The following is a 26,053-nucleotide window of genomic DNA, read 5'->3' as shown; positions in this document are numbered from 1 at the left end:
AGCCAGACCATATTGATAGAATATGGTCACAGTAAGATGAAATTTTGGGCTATTTTACATGAACTTTCCTACATTTGATTTGATATGTCCGCTAAAACAGTTGTTATTCTGCTTTCGAATAAGACCTAAATTGCTGGTTTCAATGGTAACTGTGTTTGTCAAAGGCTGTAAAGGTAATTTCTTTTCCATGTTAGATGTTTGTCTGTGGTGTTCATGGTGGTGGTTCGACTACACTGGTCATTTTACACCAGGCCGGTTCTTCTTATTATTATTCCGTATCTGCCCGATTACCAGTGAACTCGGCACTTAGTGAATTCGGCCGCACAAACTCGGCACTTGGTGAATTCGGCCGTGGTAGATCTCGTAGCGGTACCGGTCACCATGATTGGTTACTGGAATGTTTGCCGGTGAACTTGGCACTTTCAGTGGTTGTCAATGTTGTACGGGGGTCAGGGCATGCGTAGATCACACAGTCACGGCGTGATTAGATCACAGATTGCGTAATCGCGGGAAATAACGCGACGCTCTTCACTTGGTGAACTCGGCCCTTGGAGGAATTGGCACTAGAACACCTTCGCATTAGAAATGCATTTAATATGAATGAACAGTATCAAAAAGGCGATTTAAACGTGTCGTAGCTCGCGGTAGATCTGGTAATCTTGAGTGAAATCGTCTCTCCAAAGGCAAAAAATAATTTATTTTGACGTGATCATGCAAAACATTTGTTGATGAGGAACACTGGCTTGTCGTGATCGATAAACGAAGAAGTGCCGCTTGATCTTCCACAGTTTCCATCTCACATACAACGCCAAGATCCATCTTCTCAAAACTTACACGACACAGGCCCGTCACTCACGCCATCAATTCCAAGCAGACCGCGCATGGTCAGTATATGAGCGCTGCGTTATTTCCCGCGGCTACGCAATACGTGATCTACGGATGCCCTGACCTGACAAGATTGACGAATCACTTGATAATACTATTATTAGTTTGATAATTCATATTAATAGCTGTAAATACACTTCATTTCAAAATTTCCCGAGGGCCGAATTCACCAAGTGCCTAGTTTGTGCGGCCGAGTTCATCGACAACCATCTGCCCACTTATAGCACGGCCCACTCCTAGTCTTTTTAAGACATGGCTATGCGGATCAGATGGCGAGGAGGAGCCTAGATAAACGGCCAACACTTCGGTAGGAATTATGGAGTCGACGTGTCAGGCTCGAACCCGCAATTCATTGGTGTTTAGCTGTAATGGAACGTACCACTACGTTTCCTCGCCATACCTTGTAAAATGAGACCGTAGCATTTGGCATTTCGTGTGGCAATTGACTTTTGTGTGGAAAATTGTGTGTTTCAGAACTTATCCGAAACTTTTATTCCGCCATAGATTGTATATGATAAAACGATATCGGAATTGATCCTAGAATAATTCAAAAGCCACTCACCATAAAGGAGGATTTAAAGAAGTTTGATGACAAATTGAATGAAAGCAAAAGCCTTTGCGAGAGATGTGGTATTTTGAATATGTTTTGTTATTTTTAAATACTTTGTTGTACCGATAACAGACGGTATATATGAACGTAAGATGTGGAAGCTATCAAGGTGTTACGTTTATTATTTTTAGAAATTCAGTCAGTCAAAGTGGACGATCGTATTGCTTGGATTATATTTAGGCTTATTTCAGCATCTTTGAGATGCAACTCTGAACGTGGACGGTCATGAACAGTAGGGCTTTTTAAAAATATCTTTTTTTTTCAAATCGTACTGGCTACTTGATAAAATTGTTAGGTTACAGGTGAACAGAAAATTTTAAAATTTTTTATTACCTATTTATTTTTATATGATAGATAGAAACTTTCTTCTCCAGTAGCAAAGCGGTTACTGGCTGGAATTGAACCAAATTTTGTGTTTAGGCTTGAATTAGGCAACCTAACAATTTTATCAAGTAGCCAGTACGATTTGAGAAAAAAGGTCATTTTTGAAGAGCCCTAATGAACAGTCAACTAATTCTGTTCCTATATTGACATATCAGACATTTGCACTCAGTACCGTTGGCGGCGACAATATTGTAATTATAGCAGAGTCGGAAAGAATGGGAAATACGCTTTCATCAACCTCCATTTGAACAAGATCACATATAGTAAGTGACATTCATGATATGCTGCAAATGTGACTGTGTTCTTTGTCTAGTCACCCCACTCATGTAACTATTGAGGCTTCATGCCAGGGTTGTAACTAGGGCTGGGCACAATGTTTCGAGTACTCGAATCTGAATCGAGTATTAATTTTAATGATTCGAGTCGAGTAGTAAAAGACGATTTTTTCGAGTACTGAAATTATACTTCCCTCTACACTGCAAGGTAATTTAACAAAGAGAATTATAGTTTCGATACTAATTATCCCTGTCGAAGCCTTGAAACCTTGATTGGCCGTATCGTAGCATACAAAACATATAGTACAAAGCTACGAACGTTACTGGAAATAATTCATTTCCGAAGCCATGATCATCATCCCACAACATTGTCACCAAGTGCAATGAAATGCATGGTCGAAAAATACCAAAGTATCTTTCATGTGATGGATACCAGGGATAATAGTCTTTGTCGTCGCTTAAAAGGAACATATTTGAACTTTGACATATTACATTCTGTTGTGACGTCATAATGAGTGATACTCGATTACTCGACTCGAAGCATTTTATGTGATTCAGAATCGAATCACTCAGGTACTCGATTTTGCCCAGCCCTAGTTGTAACCAAGTCACAAGGCTCCGAGTCACAAGTCAATCTCACTTTTATAGTTTTGACTCGAGTCATTTTCAATCCACCACCGAGTTATGGTATTATGACTCGAGTCAGAGTCTAAGTCATTGTGTTAGCTGCTCAGTTTTCAATTTAAGTCCTGTTAAACCAACTTTTTACATTTTTTTGTGATATCGAGGGGGTCGCATTTATAATATACTAATTTTCCTTACATTTAGCAGTTTCTGGTCACACTTTCAAATACCAGTGTCAATAGACGAAATCCCAATAGCGGTTTACTGTACTATTCTTTGAAATAACCATGAAATGTCGGTCTTGGCCGTCTGAGTCTCAAGTCATGCGCAATGAGTCAAGTCATTTCCCTACTTTGAGAAGATGACCTGAGTCAAGTCGAGTCAACAGAAAATCATGACTCGAGTCATTACAACAACTGCTTCATGCAACGAGCATTTACTTTGAATATAAATAGTAATTGAATAACTGGTTGGTGGTACAAAATTTTGATACTGCTTTCAAAAGTGCCTTCATGATAAACGTTATTGAAAACCGAAGAACAGTATGACAGCGTGACACAATTCTTTAATTATTTATTATAGTGGTGCCCACCGTAAATACTATTTTATTCAAATCCAAATTTTTCGATGGCATTAACTCCGCTTCCAGTTGTTTGAATCGAACCAAATTTGATGAACATCGTTTCTATACATAACCTAACACTTACATGGGGTGAACAGAAAATTTTCAATTTTTTTTTAAGAGCCCTAATGTCCATGTCAGAGAAACGTTTAAGGGTAGGCCTACTCACATGTCTCGCAGCGTTCTCCACATAATTGTCAATTGCGATACAAACTGTTTGCTTGTATTGGTAAAGCCATCGAACTTCGAATTGTAAAATGTTGGGAGTCTTGAAATCAAATTTTTGAAAGGTGCACTCTGAGAAGATTTCGGAATCTGTCAAATTATACAAAAATTTTTAACAAATTCTTTGACATATTTCATCTATTTGGGACTCGATCAACGTAAAAGAATTGTTATTTATTTTATACAATATATTGTAGTTGAAGTATAGTAATAATACTTATGGTTACCGCACTTGTAACGATTCACGGCCATAACTGGAATAATTAGAATGATGTAACTTTCAAATTGTCATGCATTTTGCAACAACATTGTTCTCAATTTTCAAGGTGCTGACCATTGGAGGAAGAATCACCCTTAAGCCGGGAATTCACGATCCGTAAACGCGTCCGACTGTTTCTCTCCTCAAGCGGAAGCGACAGAGAAGAGGAACGAAGAGAAATAAGGAGCAGAAATAGCAAGAGTATGACAAGCCGCGTCCGTTCGCTTTGATGCGTATTCCCATCCGCGAAGCGCTAAGTAGTAGATGGGAAAACTAATGGGGCGTTTGGTTAGCGCTTATATAAGGTTGACTCCAGCGCTGTATTTGCTAAATGTTGCGGTGAAATATGGGTGGTGTCATTTGGTATCAATATTGACTATTAAAAGACAATTTGTTAGTGGTCATGGATTTGTTCGGCCAGTATGCAGTAATTTCTGATGGTCACTTCCCGGGCTTCTGTTGTCTAACCCCTCATGATAGTTATTCTGCTTCTAGTAAGACTGTCGATTCTAATCTTTTATCGTATCATTTGTCAGAGGTTTCGCTCGCTTTATTTACAACGTTTTACTCTCTGCTAGGTCAATTACTTTCCTGGCTGAGTATCACTACAGCCTAAAAAACTGCACTAATTCTCATTTTAATGTCTTGTTGGTTATCTTGCTGTCAATTCTAATAATTTGGTAATGTCTATACCAGTGCAGCCACTCAAATGTTTTGTTCTCTGTACACAATATTGTTAGGTCTTCAGCTAACCAGGCAGAGTATCATTCCACTTTCTAGACTTGAGTATTTATCTCTCCAACCTAATCCTTGCGCACTGTGCCATAACTGTTACATAAACCTTTCTGTCACTGAATCCATGCAATCCGCTGACCTCAGTATCTACTTCCGTAATATGATGATATTTGGATGTTCTTGGTTCGGTCTATTGACTATATAGTAAACTTTTCATGTGCTGTATCCTAATATGTATGGATTTTTGTCATAGTAACTGTAATATTTTGTATCTGCGTACACTTGAAAGCAATTTTATTACTCATTGCAGAGACATATTATCCACTCAGTTAAGTTTCTTGGTCCTCGTTTTATTGTATTGTTAGTTGTCTTGGCTTTTTCTATAATGTCAATTCTAATTTGTTTTCGCTTCTCCAACTCATTTCATGTTATTATCTGTTTTATGATCTTTATATAATACAAGGTAATGGGTAGTGGATACCATTGCATATGTGACGGCATGCTATTATGATCAGGTATGCCTAAATGGGTGAAGCAGGAAGGGAGTGTGTCAGGGTGGTCTTTTAACCAGCGGATCTACATCCCACGCGCTGATGAAAACGCTGTAGTATATGCGTAATATTTACATTCTTGAAAGACATGGAAAAGACATTAAAACGAGTCGACACAAAATCCCCCTTTCTACGACCTGCCGAGATCTAATATCTACTATATCGACGCAGCTTTTCTACATCTTTAATCTGTAAAGTGTTCACTGGGTTGACTACAAGAGGCATCTTCGTCTAAATAGGTAAGTGAGCCAGAAGCTATTGTAGTCAGAAAGTTCTTGAAACGTGTTGCAGTACTATTGGTATTAGTTTAGTCGTACGTACATTCAAGACCCAGTCATTGTTCATTCACCTCAGTCATGTACCGGTAGCGTAACTATACATTCTACTTACATTCTATAGCGTAACTGTCGCCGAAACAACTTTTTGTATGATGCATTAATGGGGGTTTTGTAGTCGAAATCACAGTTTCTGTCGTTAGCTGCTGTACCGACTAACGGCGGCCCTGAATTATCTTGCTATTGCTAGTCCTGATTCTGCATGCAGATCCAAGTGCACAGTTTCACAGGGCAGCTGATTGGTAGTAGGCCTAGATAAGAAACTTTCCAGGCTCAAAAAGTATCACAGTGCCTCACTGATGAATAGAAATATTGCAGTGAAAATTAACAAATGACTGCTCTCCTAGTAGTAGTAGTACCACCACCTACAACTAACAATCATATGATCATTCCTGAAAAAGTTGGCATACCTCTTATAAATTCATCTATTATATTTTGTGTGATGGATGAATTGTGACGTTACATATTTCCTTCTCCAGGTCCACCTTTCATATCTTGTGCGATGATTTGCGTCAGGATGTTATCAAACAAACTACACGATACAAAGAGCCAATATCACCGGACTGCAGAATAGCTATCGCATTATGGAGAATTGCTGGTGGTAGTTGCTACCGCCACATTGGAGAGACCTTTGGATTGGGGAAATCTACCGTCTGCATGGTCACTATGGAAGTGTGCTCAGTCTTGTCACACCGTATTTCCAGGCACGTAAAAATACCCGAGAACATACATCTTGCCGCTCACAATTTCAGTGTCAAAAATGGCCTGCCAAATTGTATTGGAGCAATTGACGGATGTCACATCCCGGTTCCAAAGCCTGTTGATGACGGTGAAGATTACTGGAATCGGAAAGGTCAATATTCGATAAACATACAAGCAGTGGTCGACTACAAGGGGAGGTTTATCGATGTTGTTATTGGCTGACCTGGCAAAGTGCATGACGCAAGGGTACTGAGAAGATCTGAACTATTCTCAAAAGCTCAGAGTGGGGCTCTCTTTCCCCATAGTGAACTTTCAATTGGTGGGCAAAACATACCGTTTTACATCATTGGTGATGCTGCATATCCTCTACTACCGTGGCTAATGAAGCCCTGTGCTCAAAATGATAGGGACAGCAGTCATTTTAATCATATAGCCTACTCAGCAAATCCAGGATGGTGGTGGAGAGAGCATTTGGTAAACTGAAGATGCGATGGCGATGCCTATTCAAATCCTGTGACGCCTGCCCAATGAACGCTAGAATGATGATTGCGTCTTGCATCATACTTCACAATTCCTGCGACGCCCTAGGGGACGACATGGACGATGATGTCATACTTGATGAGCCAGTGCCGACATACGAGGACGATGAAGTATCAGGAGCGAATGTGCGAGACGCTCGGAGAGATTTCTTAACTCTACCGTAGTTCTGAGTTCATTAGTGTTAATTATATCAAACTGGACTGCTACATGAATTGCCGCAGAATAATTAAAAAACATTTATTATTAGTTAATTGTGCATGGCACTATTTTAATGAAACACCAACAAGAAAAGTTTTAGAGGAGAGAGCCTTCACTTCTTCTCACTCGATCAGTTATCCTGCAACTCTCCTGGGTTTTCCAGGTTTTGTTCCTCGGGCATAAAAATCATTCGAATTGTATTAAGACAGTTGACAGCAAGCTTGAGTCTCGTACCGGAGTGTCACATAGTTTTCATGAGCCCTAAGAAGAAAAAGCGTTATGTAGCATGTTCGGCAAAAGCAATCTTTCAATAAACTACCAACCTCGTCAGCATCTCGAATAGCTTCATCTCGTGCTCTCTTTCTAGCTCCCTTACATGCCTTTCCTTTTCTCTTTCCTCTCTCTGAATTGTAAATAATATATCCTAGGTCTCAGTATCCGGTTATTAAAAAGTTTCAAGCCATTACTTGGTATTGAAGAATGGACTCGATCCGTTTGTCTGACCTCTCTTGTCCCATTGCCACTATCTTTCTTTGAAATGAAAATAACAATCCCTCTTGTCTAAAATCTTCTATATTGTTCATATTGCTCACTTATTTGTGACAGGTCACTGTTTCTTTTCTTAGCTGAAGCTACAGACAAAAAGCTGTTCATCAGTTTATCAGATAGTCGTATGTAAAGCGAAAAAACTTACTGGCGGGTAATCCGTTGTTACCTTTCCTTTTCAGTAACATTTTTTCTTGAGAAAAACAAACAGAAATGATGAAAATAATGTTATTATGAAATTTGATGGAGCAATTGATAACTAACCACTTGACTCAGCTTCAAAAGACGTATCACTGCTGCCTGGCTCTGCAATTAACATAATAGGAGAATGGTTCAGTCCCAATGACATTGAAACTCACCATCCATGGAGCTTAGAAGAATCGGGTCTGTCAAGGCCTTGTCTTGCAGGGCTGCATCGCTAACTGGATATACATCAGCAATTGAGGATGGTATTCTCAATTCCCCTCCACCAGTTTTCTTCGAGTCGTCCTTGGACTTGCGGTAATCACGAATGAGTCTTTGCATCCTCTTGTAACAGCTATCGTGATCCCGTAGTTGCAGCGATTGTGATATGCTACCATAGATTTCCCTATTCTATCTGTTTCTCGGCCCAGAGATCGACGAGCAATTTAGTTTCCTCTGTAGACCATAGTATACCTCGCGACGACATGTTTCTTTATCACAAAATTATGCTAGCTATCTATATTCAACAAGAAATGTAAAATATATTTATATGATGCTGTTCGGTACGCAGGGAAAAATGACACCCGCTTATCCCGATCTTCTATATTTCAACTAAATAGGCATAGTAGAGATCTAGATATACGTCGTACGTACCAATTTGGCCCCATGCAACTGCATATAATAACTCTTTCCAAATTCACCTTGAGAAACGCAACTATAGAGCACGCTGCACAGACAAAGATGCAGTGGTAATTTCCCGCGCGATCTGAACGCGCCTATTCCCAAAACACGAATATGATTGACAGGCGACGCGGGGCTGGCTGCGTTCAGATCGATATTTTTGAGAACCGAAGTTTTGGAAATTATGTCGTTCAGACCAGCCTCGGGATTCCCGACTGCGTTCACCTTGTTGGCATTCTGAGGATTATTCTGGGAAATTGTGTTCTGAAAATTAGGTATGAACGCACCCTTGGAGTGGTCTTCGAAATCAAACACACCTCTGGCCTAGGCGATGTAAGAATGAATGAATGAAAACTAAAATAATATAATATAAAAGGACTGGTTCAGTTCAGTTCAATTCATTTTATTATTAAAATTTCATCATTGAAAAACACCACAATGCTGCGATACAATCAAAAGATAGGAATGTGTCGAAACGACTTGGAGTAGTCTTTGATATCAGGCACCCACCAGGGCCTAGGCGGTGTAAAGAGAAGGCATGCACACTGCATGAAAAGTAAAGAATTTAACATAAAATGACAAGCGACAAAATTAGGTGGCATGTGACGGTAGGCGAGATCGATATATCAGATCGTGGTCTGGTAAAGTAGAGGGCTGTCAAGTATTCATTTAGCAGAAATTGCTTGTATTTCGACTTGAGTGTGGATAAGACATGCTCGTCGAATGACGGATAGCCGGCGACACTTACTCTTCCATACACTAGAGCAGGGGTTCTCAAAGGGTGGGCCATGACCCACTGGTGGACCACAGAGCATTTTGAGGTGGGCCACAAAGCTATTTAGAAAATTTTAGAATTAATGTATGTTTAGTTGTATTTTTTATGTTAAACGCTACAAATATCTTCATAAACTTTTCTTCCGACACTGATCAGACGTAGTGGCACGTATGGAGTCAGCATGTACCAGTCAAAAACGGATGGGGGGGGGGGGGGGCAAACGGCGGCTTTTTCCATCGGCTATGACAACCTACGGCTAACAGCAATTTCGAGTATATGATAACTGGAAGGTAATGCTGGAATAACCAAGCATTCCGGCAGGGTCATATGTCGTATGTCGTTGAAGGGGTGTGCAATAAACTCGGAATGAAGTGTAATTGATGTATAGACTTACTGTACTTCGGCAGGGCAGGTCGTATTATTGTAAGACAAAAATAGTCATAATTGAAAATTATTAGCAACTTCTGGTGATGGTATACTGCACCACTGCAACGAACCATAATGGATTGAGTATTTAGCGGGGCGCATTAATCTTTGGAGTCGGTTTAAAATTTCCGGCCTGGAAATCATTGAACATAATGTTAGAGTCACATGAATTGATTGTATCATTGGATTGAATATTCTGACATCGCAACTTCAGTTGGTTTGGTAAAAGGCATACATTGTACATCATGCATATTAAAAAACTCTTTCTCCACTTCTCTGTAGTACTAGCACCCCATTCAGAGGATATTATTCAACTCGAAAATTTTCGTTGCGCAAGTCACGATTTCATGTGCCGAGAGATCTAGATTTGATATTCATCAGTAAATTAAGAGAAAAATGCGCATATTTCAGGGATTATGTCTCTAAGATAAGAGGTGGGTCACAGCACATTTTCAAATCGGGAAATGGGCCAAGGCCAAGAAAGGGCTGAGAACCCCTGCACGAGAGCGATGATCTTTTGCGTCGATCATATGATGGTCGGACGACGAGGACGCGCGTGTGTAGTACTTATGCATTTTTGATATCGAGGTAAAGAGGTCATTGAAATTTTCGGGGCAGTGACCACAGTGGAACTGATACATAAGCTTGGCGATTTATAGTTTCCGCATATCTTTTGTGTTTAGGACAGCGTTGCAATAAGTTCATCAGTACTAAATGATGAAACCAGACGATAGTAAAGCTGCCGTATAGTGATTTTCGAAACGACGTTTTAACTACTACTAGGGATTACCAATGCAAGCTTGCAGTAAATAAAATAATAAACAAAAAATCAGAATCTAACCTTAGAGTTTCCGAGGTGAAGTGTATCTATTAGTCTTTGTTTTCCTTTGACATCTATTTCCCAATTAAATAGAGCCAGCATCTCCACAGCACACATCATTAAGTCGCACAGAATTGATATATGACCATCAGTTGCAGTTAAATTTGACCAATTAATCCCAAGTCTAGGAATCTGAAATCAACATGTGTTGATTTTGTTATATTCATATCACGTAATGAAATATACCCTTTCTTATAAGTCGGTTGATTAATTTTTTACCTATAAAAATTAGAATTTTGGCATTTTTTGACTTAAAAAATACAATAAACTTTTGACCCCAACTATTTAATTAGGCATTGCTTCACGAAATGTTAGATGTGGAGCACTTATATGTTTGGAACGAACTTAAGAAATTAAAAAAAAAAATTGCCTGTTGGTGAACTAATAATTTGACATTTTACACATTGTAGCAGTTGATAGGCCTGCTGGTGTAGATGACCAGTCATAGTGAATGATAAACGACCGAATGAAACAAATAATTTGACTTTGCGCGATGAAAATCCCATCTAGAACGGAGTTTAATTTCAGTAGGTCTGACGTTTTCACAAGTTCACGCCGATATCTCAAACCTGAATCTTGACTGCGTGGTCGACATTGGTTATCATGGCTATCATAGTGGTTCTCAGCGTATAGGTTGATCGCGAGATGTTGAGGTCTAAATATTTCGATGTAGACAACATCACCGGTATGGAGCAACGGATTTTGTAATTAAAACTCCAGCACTATACGCTGAACTTCAATACTGCCAGCAAACAAGTGCTGCTCTTGAACGTTCATTTCCTATCCTTGCTAACCTCCTTCGTATGGACAGACAGTTCTAATCAGAAACGTAGAAAAGAAGAGATGGTTGGAACCCTTAAAAAGTTCTGGTTCGTGTGAACGCGAACCTTTCTGTGAGGTTCTATGCAAGTGTTTCTCAAACTGGGGGCGTGAAAGCATCTGAAAGGGGGCGATGTCGCCTGAGCGAAACGAAGTTTATGAACTCAGCATGAGTCGATAATTTGTACCGAATTTTAGCCAATTGCCTAATCCCATTATATTTCCTGACTTGGGCTTGGCTCAAACGTATCTTACCCTTAACAAGGTGTCACCTACACGCGGCCCGCGCTCATATTTTGCGGCCGGCGACCTGATTGCATATTTTGGAAGAACGCAAAGTAAAGCATTTTGAAATGCTGTAATTGATTTCAGTTTCAAAATATTGTTGTTGCTGTTTGCAAAATAGGCTATTATCTTGTGCCTCGCATCATTATTCCTCGCTAGCTGAAATTGCTACAGCATTCCATCGAGTAAGAATCAGCTGATATGAATCGGCAATTAGGCATAATGCCATTACGTGCAATTGCCGTAACACTGCAAAGACCGAGACGCTTAAAAAAGATCTTATTGCTCCCTACAAGATGAAGATTTGCAATACCGTGTACAGTGTCTCGCTGGACCCAATATTGATTTGATTCCTTGTTCGCTAAAAAGCGTAGTCGGCTATCGGATGCAGCTCGTATTTGAAAATAATCTTAAATTGATGATAATGATATATGTATTTTTTGAATAAAATAGTACTCTTTTATGGAACTATGCCAGTCGTTCAAGTTAGAGAGCACAGCGTTGTACTGACGTAAATAAGTAATGGTTGCTAAAAGTGTGGTCTGTTTGGTCAAGATATTGCATTCTTACGGCTAAAGGACTCCATGAAATTTGAAAAGTGGCCCTCCACCCGTTTCGAGTTGGCGAACCCTGCGCTAAACTAAATCTAAAACCAATGGCACGGGAGGCACACCATTCAAACTTTGCAGTTCTTCGCGAGACAAATTTTTCTATAGTCCGGTCGCGGGTTTTCGGCAAGAGAATAATTTAAGTGATTGCCTTTGGGCTGCCATAAAATGCAAAATGACTTTCTACAAAATGTCGTCTAATTGAGTATACTCGGAGTGACTATATACTCTACATGCTACGCCACTTCCAGCTTAAGAAAGCTTAAACTTGAACGCAAACTTTTGTCAAAATTAAGTTTCTTAATATCAACAATTATCAATATTTTTATTTTTTAAATGCAAAATGTAATCGCCTCACTAATTTCACTATAGTGCGTCACGCGAACAGATGCCCATTATGAATACATAACACGAGCTAACACGTTGGCCGACTCCCAACCTTGAGACTTCTGGCTCCGCTCATCTGAACTGTGCAGAACACTGATTATTTTATTTGAGAGATTGCAGTTATTTCTATGTGAAGTAGCATGCCATCCCAAGTAATCCCGCCATATCCGAAGTCTGTAATGTAAATGCCCCAATACCGAATGTAGATACGAGGAATTCTGACGTGGGTGCCGATATAGCGTAAAGGTAAGGTCCACATTTGCAACACCAGTAGGTTGCGGGTTCGAGTACGACCGAGATCGACTCCAGAATCCTTTGCGAGGTGTTGCAGGTTTATCTATGCTCCTCCACACCATTTAATCCGCACAAGCGGTGTCGGCATGGATACGGAATCAAAATAAAGTTAATCGGTTTGGTGTGAATAATCATTGTAGTCGAAAAAACCATAAATATCACAAACAACATCAACAACAATAACCGTGGACTATAATGGACATCTGGACAAAAAATGACTTTCAAATATTTTTGGTTATCTGGTGGTTTTCGGATTCGATTTCTTCTTAGAAAAGTTGTGATGAAAAAGAAAATTTACCAACTTACCAAGCTGTGACTTTCCTTGCAACTCTTACCCAAGCTTTCCAATTTCTGTATTGACAAATCGCAATATCGGAGATACAGAATAGTACATTTAGTAATTTTGACGATATTTGCCACGTCGTAATAAGCGTCTGGAAGCATTGTACTATCCACGATGTTCAGTCTCGAAAGCTGTATAAAACAAATATGTGTGAATTATACTCAAAGGTGATTTTGACTTTGGTTATATTATATCATACTAACTCGCACTGATATAATATAGTTTCGACGTATCCAATGATATGGTGAATTGTATGCTAACTAAGCATCAATGAATTCGTGTAAATGCAGACCACAATAAAGAATGAGGCAATAATTTCTAAATTATATTGAAAATTTGCACAACCAGCTAAAGACACCACACAGTCACCTATGACTAATTGATCATGCTCGACATATGAATGTGAATTCGAATTCGAACCAACCGTTCGTTTTTAATAAACCTAAGGTACCCAATCCAATTGACAGTCGCTTATATAATTAATCAGCCATTCTAGATAACGAAGCGTCCAAGTGATAAAAGCTAGTTAGCATTCTTTCAAATATAGTTGTTATTGTTGCCGTTATCGATATCACTCGACTCCATAAATTTAGATGTTTTTTTATTTTCATTGGCGACTTATTGCACACATATATATGTATTACCACATGTTTGCATAAACTTTCAATAACAGGAATACTATTAATGATATGACGGGTAGAATATAATGATCGCTATAGAATGTCTACAGTTAGAATATTAACGATTGAACGTTGTGAAATAATCAAATGTGATTCCGGTTTATAAGGAGCTGTAGATTTAGCAATACGAATACAATCATGGTCCGTAAATATTGACTACAGAGACTATCTGAACATTGCGGTCTTCAAAGCCAAGGTAACGAATGCCGTTTTATTCGTTAACAATCAAGTCCAGTTCTGGAAACAGTTTCCACGTACCCTTCATACTTTGTTACATAGTTTACATCTGAAATTTTCAGCATGTGACAAACGTAGAAAATGATCAAAGCTTACACGGGCTAGCAACAGAGTTAGCAATTTTCATGTTTTTTTCTTAACAAATGTATTTGCTGGCGACTACAATTATTTCGAACTTGTCTGTTTTTCACTTTCGCAGAGACACATGTACCACACAAAGTTACGATATAATCCTTCTTATAGCCCTATATGGCAGCGGTCTCAAGCACCCAGCCCGCCCAAATTGTTACGTGATACATTTGCAAATCCCCAATTAGTAAAACATGTCAATCAGTGTCCAGTGTCTGTGCTTGATCAGTCATCACCGCCCATAAGCGATCATCGATTATCGCGGCATGTCAAAAATGGAAGTTGCGGGCCGAGTGCCGGAATTCAAAAATAGATATGGACTACTAAATATTTGTATACTGGAGTCAGAGGTGAACCCATCATCTTGGTCTGTTGCGAGCAGGTCGCAGTGGAAGGCGAATTTGGGGAACACTGCTAGTTTCCATCAACAACAAGGCTATTTCACAAAGCTACATACTACTTGGGAGGCGGTGACCAAGACAGGAATTGTAGTATCCTAAATTCATTTCCATGTCTTACTAGAAAAACGTGTCTGTACAATAAAATATAGTTTTAAATTATGATTTTACCGTTGTTTTGAATTATGATATTAATTACACGTCACTTCCCCATGTCCTAATATCAATACATATACTGAGAAGCATATGTGAACAATGCAATTCACTGTGTCAATTTATAACAACTATTATGCCGCAGAATATCATTCAATTTTTTGAATCGGCCCGCCAACGAATTTCCTGCTTTTAATTTGGCCAGCTGGATAAAGAAATGCCCACCCCTGGTATAAGGCGTAGGCTAGATGAAGTTAACCAAGTCGTATGATGCGTAACCTAGCATCAAATATGTCGACGAAATGGCGAACTCTAGAAATCGTCATGTCCGGTAATTTGTGGATTTGTGTTCTCATGTCCCGAAACTCAACTTACATCAAATAACGATTATATCCGACTTTGTATAGGAAATGATATATATTATTTAGTGTTCAAACTAGATCATGGACTGATGCATATTCAGAATGAATCAAAGCCAAATTTCAACTACATATGTGATATATTGAAGTAGCTTTGATTCTTTTATTCCGATTCAGACCAGGGGGTGATCACTAGTAAATCGCTTTCTACTCCACATATGCATAATTCTCCGTGGTCTATCAATCCCACGAGTAATGAAAAATTCATGTCAATATTGCCCTTTCACCCTATAAGTCACATGGTTTGTATTTTGTGACTCTCGATTAGATCTTGCAATCTACCGACAGATCACGATCTCCCTGATATTCACGCCCAATCTAAACAATTCAGCTTTCAGGAACATTCTTTCAAGTTATAGATAGATGGTTGTCTTTACATCCAATGAAGAATTCCGAGAGTTTCCATGTCGTCAATTCGCTGTTCAGGAACTGTATCTCTCTGCAACATGTGGTATTGAGTGTGATTGCGATTTCACGAAAACTTTCAACAGGCATTTTTGCATCGATTATATAGAGAGTTGAGAGCTACAAAATAAGCATTATTTACCATTACGGATTACTTTAAAATACTTCTGTACAGTAGATGACTGTTTCCCTACTTCCTCCTTTTAGAAAGGTCGCGAAACATGAATTACCAATATACGTAGCAATGTGATGCGTTTATGGTTTACGTTTAAGAATTAATTGTTGGCTCGCAAAATGCACTCGGAACTTCCGTAAACAATTGGGTCATATTGAATAATAGTCAATCCAGTGACCATTGTCTTACTATCAGTGGCGGCTCGTGACAATATAGGGTGGTGAAGCAAGGAGTGTACGCGATTTTAATTGTCTAAATGACGTCACAATATTGTATTCCTACGTGAAAATGTGACATCGTGGTGGTAATACACAGTGTTTATGGGGTATAAACATTAGGCATGGTTAACAAGGATTACGTATTTCAAATTATTCGAAAGAAAATATGAAGTACACTAGTTCATACGTGCATATTTTAACGTTCGTATCAGTAGGCCTATTGCGCGCGACATGATTTCATAGTTGCAAAATGTTCAATGATGATTTCAATGAAATCTGGAATACCCAGAATGAGAGCGTTGAGAATCGTGAGCACATTTACCGCATCGAGCCTAATTACTGCTGCAAAGTTGATGGATATCGGTTTTTCAACTTAGGAATTTTAAAAGCTCACTTTGGTTACTACTACGAAAAGAGATGTATTGAAATATAAATAAGTCAACTCGAGCCGAGCAATGTCGAACATCGAATAATATCGAGACACCGTTTGCAGTAGACCACATGCTTCGGATCACGACACCGAATTTCGGTCGAACCAGAGAAACTTCCCCTGGCACCGAGTACGATTAGATCAATGAACAATTTCTAGTCTGATAAGTGCCGATTCAGGCGTAAAACACCGAATTAACATTTTTTGTAGCACAACGAGAGATACTTTCCTACATTCTTGGGTAGAAAGTGCATGTCCTTACTAAGAAGCTTGTCAAGAATGGAGAAAGAACGTTCAACAGCAGTAGTTGTAGGCTGACAAGACTCAAGTTGTGCGTACACTACTGGTGACACACCGTGTCGCTTCATTCTGATGTTGTCTACCTACATCATAGTTTTTCATCGTGCGCTTTTTAATATAAGAATGATGCAATGCCCAAGAAGTCTTTCTTCAGTTAGGATATTGCGGTACGTTGACCATAACACCATGTCTACATATTTGTTTTATTTGACCGTTTACGATTCACATTGAGCAGACAATTGGCCGTTTGTAACGGTAGGCCTATGAAGTAGGCTACAAGTTGTAAAATGTCAAATGATAAGTTCACCGACGGTGCAAAATCTACGAAACAAACGAGATGCAGACGTCAAAAAAAAGTTGACTTTGTGAACAATTTTGACAAATTTTCACCTAACGCTACTATTTTTACAAAATTTTGACGTGTCAAAATAATAGCCTTACTTATCAAATTGCCTAATATGCACGAGGAGCTTTCGTAAGCGAATGAATCAAATAGGAGACTAGTCAATCTGGTGTATTACTATATTTGCGCCCCGATCTGTCAAATTCGTAGCTGTAAACAGCAGTAAAATTCTGGTATTTAGTGAAATATTGATTCTCTAATATACATACGATGATTTTTAAATATTTTTGTATTTGGCGATCCCAAAAGCTGTTGTGACGAACGCATGCATCCTTTCACCCTGTTATCTCACTCGTAAGCGGTGTCTTATAAAAAGCCCAAAAGTGGGCCGTGCTACAAGTCGGCAGATACGGAATCAGAATTAAGGAATATCGGTCAGGTGTAAATGACCATAGTAGTCGAAACATCATCAATACCACAAACAACAGCGATCACGCCATAAACATATGTATTTCGATATATATATATAATTGTCAATGAGGTTAGGAGGTGAATTTCCTTGCAGCAAAATCGCCGAATGCTGTAGCAATATCGCAGATCAAAGTCTATTCGACGAGCATACTAAAACTGCACGGGCACGAATCGGGAAATTTACTCACTGTAAACTGCTGCATATTTGTAAAAAGTAACGTCAGTTGCATATATTACCGTTGACGTCAAATCATCTGTCACCCCGGGTGACCAGCGTTATCGTTGGAGCTGATATTGTAGTGATGTATTTAAAATTCAGTGCAGAAATAGTTAATGAGCGAGCGGAGTGTTTTATCACATGATATAGTAATACCTAACTCAAATGTAAACTTATAATGCATCCATGGCTACTCTGCGCTGCTAGTGAGTAGTGACAAGAATTTATAGCAAGCATTGAATGAGTGCTTGGAGAATGTTGCCATAGCCTTAGCCAGAAAGCCGGATAATTAGTTCGCATGACATAGCCAAATACACTGGCTCCTTTTTATGAGACGGGCTAACCCTTGTAATTCCCGGGGAATATATATTGGCATAGTCCAAGTACGTAGAAGTAACAAAAGTGAGTTATTCAATTATGAGGAATTAGTATGACGTTATGTGTCAGGCAACATTAGCTTATGGTATTATATTCGCAAAACCTTAACAGGTTCAATTGTGCCGAGAATGTATGAAAAATCACAATTTTCAAACATTACGTCAGAGTAGAGAATTTCAGGAAGATGTCACACAATGAAAGCTGATCTCTGAGTAAAGTTTCAGAATAGTAGATGTGTTTCTTTGCAAGGATACTGACGTAGACAGCACGAAATTATTTCAATTTTTATTGGCTGTCCTTTCCAGTGTAAGTAATGTCGAGGAAATGACGCCAAATAAAAGGCAACATGTCTACGAATTTGCTGATTCGTACTTCTCACACCCACAGCTCTTGTAGCCATTACATTTTTATTGAAATAAGTATTGTTTCCCATTTAATATAGGAAATCCAACTATGTAGTGTTCAAGCTGTATTATCGATGGCGGCGTATCCAGAACGGATTTGCATAGCATGCACTCGAGATTAACTTCATCTTCACCTAACCGTTCATGTGCTGGGATACCCCTAACTATCATTGTAGTTCTTATCAGTGCGTTGTAATGATGTGAACTGCTTTTTTCAACTTCTTCCCCACAGGCGGGCTTTGCTTGCAGGGATCAAAAGTATTCCAAAATTCTATAATTCGTTAGCCAATTTTGTTGTGTTTACTCACTATTTAGAGATTTCTAATTACTTTTCCAGCACATGAGTCACCTTGATATTCCAATCCCAGGAATAGCAACTGCTAATATCACTCGTCAAACCCATTATATTTTGGTATTAATATTGTTGCGTGATCTGCGGGTAGGAATTAGAAACCTAACTAAAACTTCGAGGGCACTCGTGATATAAGCAATGTACATCTTCTGTACCCTAAATAAACTTACAGATAGATCGTTGTCTTGACATCCAGTGTGGAATTCAAAAAGCTTCCGACTCGTCAATACGCAGTTTTCGAACGCTATCTGTTTGCAGCATGTGGTCTTCAGTGTGATTGCGATATCACGAAAACTTTCAGCAGGCATTTGGGCATCGATTATACACAGATTTGAGAGCTAAAAAATAAGCATTATTTTCCATTACCGATTGCTTTGCAACTATATACTATAAAGTGGATTATTATTTATTTACTCTTTTGTTTAAGAAAGGCCTGATGATTACGATTTACGTTTACGCTTTACTAATCATATTGAGCAATTGAGTCAAATAGGAAATAGTCAATCAGGTGTCTTAGTATATTTGCACCTCCACCTGCTTAATTCGTAGCTGGAAATAACAGTGAAATTCCGGTGTTTAACGAAATTCTGATTCTCTAATATAAATGCGATATTTTAAAAATATTTTTGCATTGAGGGATCCCAAAAAGCTGTTGTGACGAACGCACGCACCCCATCCCCCTGTTTTATCGCACCATAAACATATGTATTTAAATATCTACATAATTGACAACGAGGTTACAAGACAAATTCGCTTGCAGCAAAATAGCCTACTGATGTAGCAATGTCGCAGATAAAAGTCGATTCGATGAGCGTGCCAAAACTGCCAGCATACGCGCACATCACAACACTACTTTTCAGATGAGTCAATTTTGTTTTCTTGACCCCCGCGATCTGGTAATTACTTCATAGTAAACTTATGTATATTTGACAAAAGTAATGGTAGTTGCATATATTACTGTGGAATTTATATCATCTGTCACATAGCGTTATCAGCGTTATCAGCGGAGCTGGTGTGGTAGTGTTGTGGTCAAAATTCAGCGCAGGAATAGTTATTGATCAAACGGAATGTTTTATCACATGATATAGTAAAACCAACTCGTACGTAAAATTATAATGGAAACCTAGTGACCTTGCGCCGCAAGTGCTATGAATTTAAGGCAGGTTTAGAGCAGTGGTTCCCAACCTTTTTCGTCTCGTGGCCCCCTTGGCCGATATTTGAGCTGAAAATCCCCCCCAATAATAATTTTTCTGTGACTAAAAAAGGTGCTTTGTTGACTGAGCAATTACTGGACAATCGTATTCAGATATGTACGAACTATGTCGAATGCGGACCGCACTTCACCGTGGTAAAGTACAGCTAAATTGGACCTGATTTTTTACCGGTCGGGTAGCCGCTGACGAAACATAAATCACTAAGTCCGCTTGCTATGACGTGAGTCGAATCGATGAAATTGATATGTTTTTCACATAAGCTCATATGTTGACTTAAAAAGGTAAACAATTTCATCAGCCGCCTTGTGCTGAATTCGGCTTAATTTTTTCCTGCTTAGTAGCAATTTGGTCGGGATGCTGTCGCGGGCCCAACGAAATCGTCTCGCGAACTTTACTTTATAAGGGGGAATATATATCTAAAGAAGGCATTTAAACATACACCCAGCTGAAAATCCGCCGAAAGAAACATATATTTGTAAAGAATTAGTTTCTACATAACAGTTCTACCATAAAAATCTAAAAACCGTGTGAACCCAGTTTGTTTGTTTTGTGGTGTTCATGGTGTGTGTTTGTGTTGACTACTATGGTCATTTACACCAGGCAAATTTTCTCCATTTTTTATTCCGTAGCGGCCGACTTATAGCACGAACTACCTCTAGCCTTTTATAAGACACCGCTTAAACGGATGAGATGGCAAGGAGGAACCTAGATAAACTTACCAACACTTAGGTAGGAATTCTGGAGTCGACCTCGGTCGGACTCGAACCCAGAACCCATTGGTGTTGCAGCTGTGGAGCTTACCACTGCACTATCTCGCCACACATTGCGAACCCTCTGTATCTTCCGATACAACGCCAAAGCTAGATTCCCCCCGAAAAATTTCTAAATGCACGTTTTCAGCACATTAACTAAACTTACAGATAGATCGTTGTCTTTATTGGAAAATACTGGTACTTCACACAAAATATTCACAGGGGAAAACCTCAATTATTAGTTTGTGGACATCTAGCTCACGGTTCCCATGCCGGACACCAACTTAAAATAATGTTTGTAACATCTCTAGTAAACTATAATTTTATCAACATCTTCCGAGCTCGTAATGAAAAAAAATATTGCAATCCCGTATTTATGCGAATCTCGGCAGTAGCTGACGATGTTATTCGCAAAACGTCCTTGGATTCAACTGTGCGGAAAATCTATGAAACACCACACGGTTCAAACGGTACCCCGTAGTCGATAATTTCAGGAGGCTGTCACACAATGAAAACTGTTATCTGAGTCAAGTTTCAGAATAGTAGAAGTGTTCTCTTGCAGTGATACAGACGTAGAGAGCGCGAAATGATTTCAATTTTGATTATCTGTCCCTTCCAGTGTCAACAATGTCGAGAAATAAATAAGCATAATGTCTACGATTTTGCTGATTTATTCTTCTTACACCCCTCAGTTCTTGTCGCCATTAACTTTTGCAATGAAATTATGATCGTATCGCATTTTAATCTAGGAAATCCAACGATGTAGTGTACAAGCTGTATTATCGTTGGCTGCGTATCCAGAACAAATTTACATAGCTCTCCATACTAATTTCAATTTCACTTACCCGTCTCATTTACTGGGCTACCCCCAACTATCATCGCAATTCTTATCAGTGCGTTGCAATACAGTCAACGGCATTTTCGAACGGTCTCTAGCATGCGGGATTTGGTTGCAGCGATCAAACGCATTGCAATAGTCCACGATTTGTTCAGTAATTCATTTTGTCAATTTGTATTGTGTGCTCATTATTTGGATGGATTTCTGACTACTTTTCCAGCACAGAAGTCACTTTGATCTGCCAATCCCCTGTCAATATCACTCGTCAAACGTATTATATTCTGCGGTTAGTGTTATTGCGTGATCTGTGAGTAGGAATAAGACACCCAACGAAAACTTAGTGATCATTCGTGATACAAACAATGCACGTTTTCAGCACATTAACTAAACTTACAGATAGATCGTTATCTTTACATCCAGCGTAGAATTCAAAAAGCTTCAGACTCGTCAATTCACAGTTTTCGAACACTATCTCTTTGCAACTGATGGACTTGAGTGTAGTTGCGATTTCGCGGTAACATTCAGCTGGCATTTTGACATCGCTTATGTGGAGCTTCGAGAGCTAGGAAATAAGATGTAATCATCATATCCAATTTATTTACCATTACAGTATATAGTTTAAGGTCGATTTACTTCTTGGTACTTCTTTTCATAATACGAATTATTCATATCAAAACAAATCAAATCAATCAGCAAAATCTGTAACTTACAGATATTTTAATATTCTTGCCGGTTTTCGTGAAGCTTTGCAACTTTTGTTTCGTCAAATCGCATTCTCCAAAAAATATTGTCGAGCATCCCGTGATGCTGATAATATCCGCAACGTTACCATAGATATCTGACGTCATCGTACCATCCCGTAACGACAGATTGGCAAGCTGAATGATAATGATTTAACGTGTCAGTAGTGATTATTCGAGACCATGATATAATTGCTCGCTGGAATGTCCGACATTCATTTCGCATAGTCACCTAAAATAATCGAGAGACTCCATGGAAATCATCGAACGAAAATACAGTGAAAAATATTCAGTCGCTGAATTTCTATCGCTGAAAGATTATCGAGTGTGTACTTGCGACTCAATGCTCCGTATAAAACTATTTCCTTGACGTGAGAATGCATTACGAACTAGACTAGCAAATTTGAGACGGTACATCCGTGATGATCTGCTCCAAAACAATTTTTTTCGCATACGATACAAATGCACGGTTCGATACTGGATTGCCCAATGTAGGACTTCATTCTTTTGTGCGTGTTCTACTTGAGTCGATTTTTTGCGTTTCTACTCCTAATTTGACCACCTTTGGCTGTAGCAAAATGCAAACTGATACCAGAACATTGTAACTATTAATATAGACAGTAGATGCTTTTAGAGTGCAGGGATATTCGCCGTCGACAGCAAGAAATAATTCTATTTTCGATGATATAGGAATTCTAATATCAAATATATCAACAAATTGGCGAAAACTGATATTCATTATCGATAAGTTTCCTGCACATTAGATTGACATCATGTTTGAGAATTTGTTCATGTATTCTCCCCACCCCCGCAATTATTCGTCAAAGGCATTTTCAGTGAAATTGCGGGATTGGACTTTAATCTGGGAAATCTAACAATTTAGTGTACAATACGTATTGGCGGTTGCGGCGTATTCAGAACTTATTTCCATGCCACTCGATGGCTTGTCATTTTCACTTACTCGTCGGATATACGGGTCTGCCCTAACTATCATTGCAATTCTTATCGGTGCCTTGCAATAATACCTGTGGGATTTGGTTGCAGTGATCAAAAGCATTAGAAGAGTCCAAGAGTCGCTCACTTATTCATTGTTTACAGTCATTTTGTCGACAAATCGAAGTGAAAAAATTTCAGCATTTGATTGACTGCGTATTGTCTAACATAAAAATGAGTGCTTGGACAAGGCAATCTGATATCGTAAGATCGTTTGGATTTGTAATTGGGTTAGTTATTAGACACGTAAATTCAAGAACGGTAATACATAATGATCTGCCGAAATTATATTAGAAAAATAATGGGTAAATTCCTGTTTTTAAGGGACTTTGTAATGTAGATGCAATGTTTTGAGTATTTTTGAGAATAGGGGTTAACGCTCTAAATCGGTGCTCTTCCAAGCGTTCTTCAACCCTTTTCAATTTGGGGAAGGCTAAAAATTGTTGTGACGAACATATCCTCACCTGAACTCCGTTCCTTCACAGCATATAAGTATTATACGAATATATATATATATTTACCTATTAGGCTACTTCGGGAGACAATCGCACTTATTTTTGTAGCAGTTGGGGGACGAAAAAAATTGGGAGACAATTTTGTGTCCCCCTAATTCTTGGCGACATTTTTCCCTCGGTTGCTATCGTCTGTTAAGCAAATCCGTTTGGGACCACGCTTATTAGTCCCTCATTTGTCCCTTCCAAAAGAAATCAAGTCATGAAGTAGCAGGAATTTCGAGTTACAATGGCGACATTTTGACCCCTGTATAAACCCCGTATTTTGAAAAGTGGCATTAAGTCGACAATCAATAGGGGGGATTTTCTTCCACTTTTCGCGTGTATAAAATGACACCGCTTTGCATACATGATAGTTTTTGTTTAGGATTTACTCAGTTTAGACCATTCCAGTATATATAGGGATTTTAAGACTTTATACACTGTTTTAAAAAATGACGACATAAAAAATGCTGACTACCATTGTGATGACTCGACATAAGTTCTAGTTGCGATCTTGGTAGACACCGCGGATCGTACGATTTTAATGGCGACTCCTATTATTTGGGCCCTGATTAGCTCTTGGCAAAGGCGAAAGGGCACTATACCATCGTTAAATTTTGTTGTTTAACACTCGTGATACATATTGTGAAAAAGGATCCCTGATTTACCTTAATACAACTCCATCAAATATATGTATTGGTTATAGCATGATAAATATTCTGTAGTATTTCCCGCACCCAATATATCGAGCTGATAGGTCGTTGATTTGCTTGTGTCAAAACAGCTTTAAGATGCTCTGTCAGTTGCGAGCGTAAGGCATGTACCTTGTGTCAGTTATTCTCAACCTTTCATGTCTTTGCGGACCCCTTTTGGACCGTCGCGAGCCTCAGCGAACCCCCGACTTTTATTTCTAATTTAGCTCAAATTATTGTTTCCGCTCAAGCCAGACAATGTGCAATGCGGTACTAAAGATGCATTGCGACATATTGAACAGAGAAGAGAATGCTAAAACTACCAAGCACGGTTATTATTAATCTATAGCATCCATCTCGGCCTAATCGTGAAGGTGATTGGCTTCCATTTTTTCTCTTCAGCTGTGTTTCAGTTGCTTGTCCTAGCAATTCAGTGTTCGCTTTCCTGGCATTCGCAAATCCATGTCTTTGTCGGAGGAGTAGCCCAGATAAACCAAGGAGGGTTGTTGCTCTAACCGTGCAAATAAGAAAGGATTCACCTTACTAATGCTCAAGAGAGAGAAAGAGAGAAAGCAAACAAACTTATTTTTATCTTAACCATCGGATACCGTGGATACCAGTTTTCGAATCTTAGGTCTGACCCGCCCGGGGATTGAACCAACGATTTACAGATCAAAAAGCCGCACGCATCACTGCTACGCTATCTCCCCCATTCCTGCCACACCCAGATATTCCTACCCCGCTTGGGGGAGGGCGAGCTCGAATGGTGCCAAAATTATTTCGTGAATGAACACTAATTATTCGCTATTTATTTGAAAATTTTCGTAACTTTTTAATTTTTCTCGCGCTGTACGCGATTTCATGTAGATAAATGTTTGTTTATTAGGCACCCTTCCTCCACAAAAAAATGCGCATCATCTGTAGACGTAGGCATCTAAGCGAGCGTTGGCCATTACCACGCCACGATGTAAAAAGACATATAAAGTGTGGGTCAACATGGGTCTCAGAGAAGTGAGCCAAAAAGATCGTCAGTAAGAAAACATTAGCCGAAAAGGATTTCCCTTATGTTGACCGTAAACTTCGATATAAAAATGTCTTGATCCGGGTACCTAAATTGCTGGCGCCGAATATTCATGTCGTGTCAATCTGGACCAGATGAATATAAAATGTGACCTAATATGGCCGCGGGTGTAATCATCCCTCTCCACACCCACAATAATTTCGTTGCTAGAGAGAGGAGAACAGCAACGACTAGCATAATAACAATATATCTCGTCGTAATTTTCAAATTATGTGCAAGGTCCAACGGACCATGTGACCTCAATCAGCTTTCCATACCTTCGTAAGTTTGTAGCAATTCCTTAAATGATTGTAATCACCCTATCATCTTACCAGAAACGCATATCTGGGTTGAAAACGCGTGATATCAATCAACCGTAATTTTAACAT

At 39.1% G+C, this 26,053-nt stretch overlaps 1 protein-coding gene and 1 long non-coding RNA gene across 3 annotated transcripts in view; one reads left to right on the top strand and one right to left on the bottom strand.

Moving 5' to 3' along the window:
- LOC145434400 (uncharacterized) overlaps positions 1–26,053 on the bottom strand; it is a 110,336-nt gene that overhangs the window by 50,290 nt on the left and 33,993 nt on the right. The window contains exons 1-3 of one of the 2 annotated variants that reach the window (XM_080311756.1): positions 19,052–19,300; positions 13,136–13,303; positions 10,398–10,568 (exon numbers count right to left, since the gene is read on the bottom strand). In XM_080311756.1, the coding sequence (XP_080167882.1) occupies positions 10,398–10,568; positions 13,136–13,303; positions 19,052–19,189 (477 nt within the window). In that variant the 5' untranslated portion in view covers positions 19,190–19,300. Of the gene's footprint in view, positions 1–10,397; positions 10,569–13,135; positions 13,304–19,051; positions 19,301–26,053 lie in introns of those variants that run through there. The other variant, XM_080311760.1, reaches the window with a different exon arrangement.
- On the top strand, positions 2,070–5,097 carry LOC145445466 (uncharacterized). Its single transcript, XR_013917030.1, has 2 exons — positions 2,070–2,142; positions 3,952–5,097. It is a non-coding gene; the product is annotated as an uncharacterized LOC145445466 (long non-coding RNA).

This window comes from Botryllus schlosseri, chromosome 1, assembly GCF_051294905.1.
Source record: "Botryllus schlosseri isolate E-star chromosome 1, Bs_hap1, whole genome shotgun sequence".
In the NCBI taxonomy this organism is placed as follows: Eukaryota; Metazoa; Chordata; class Ascidiacea; order Stolidobranchia; family Styelidae; genus Botryllus; species Botryllus schlosseri.
The sequence above is the reverse complement of the archived record's forward strand: the minus strand, read 5'-3'. Positions and strand labels throughout refer to the sequence as shown.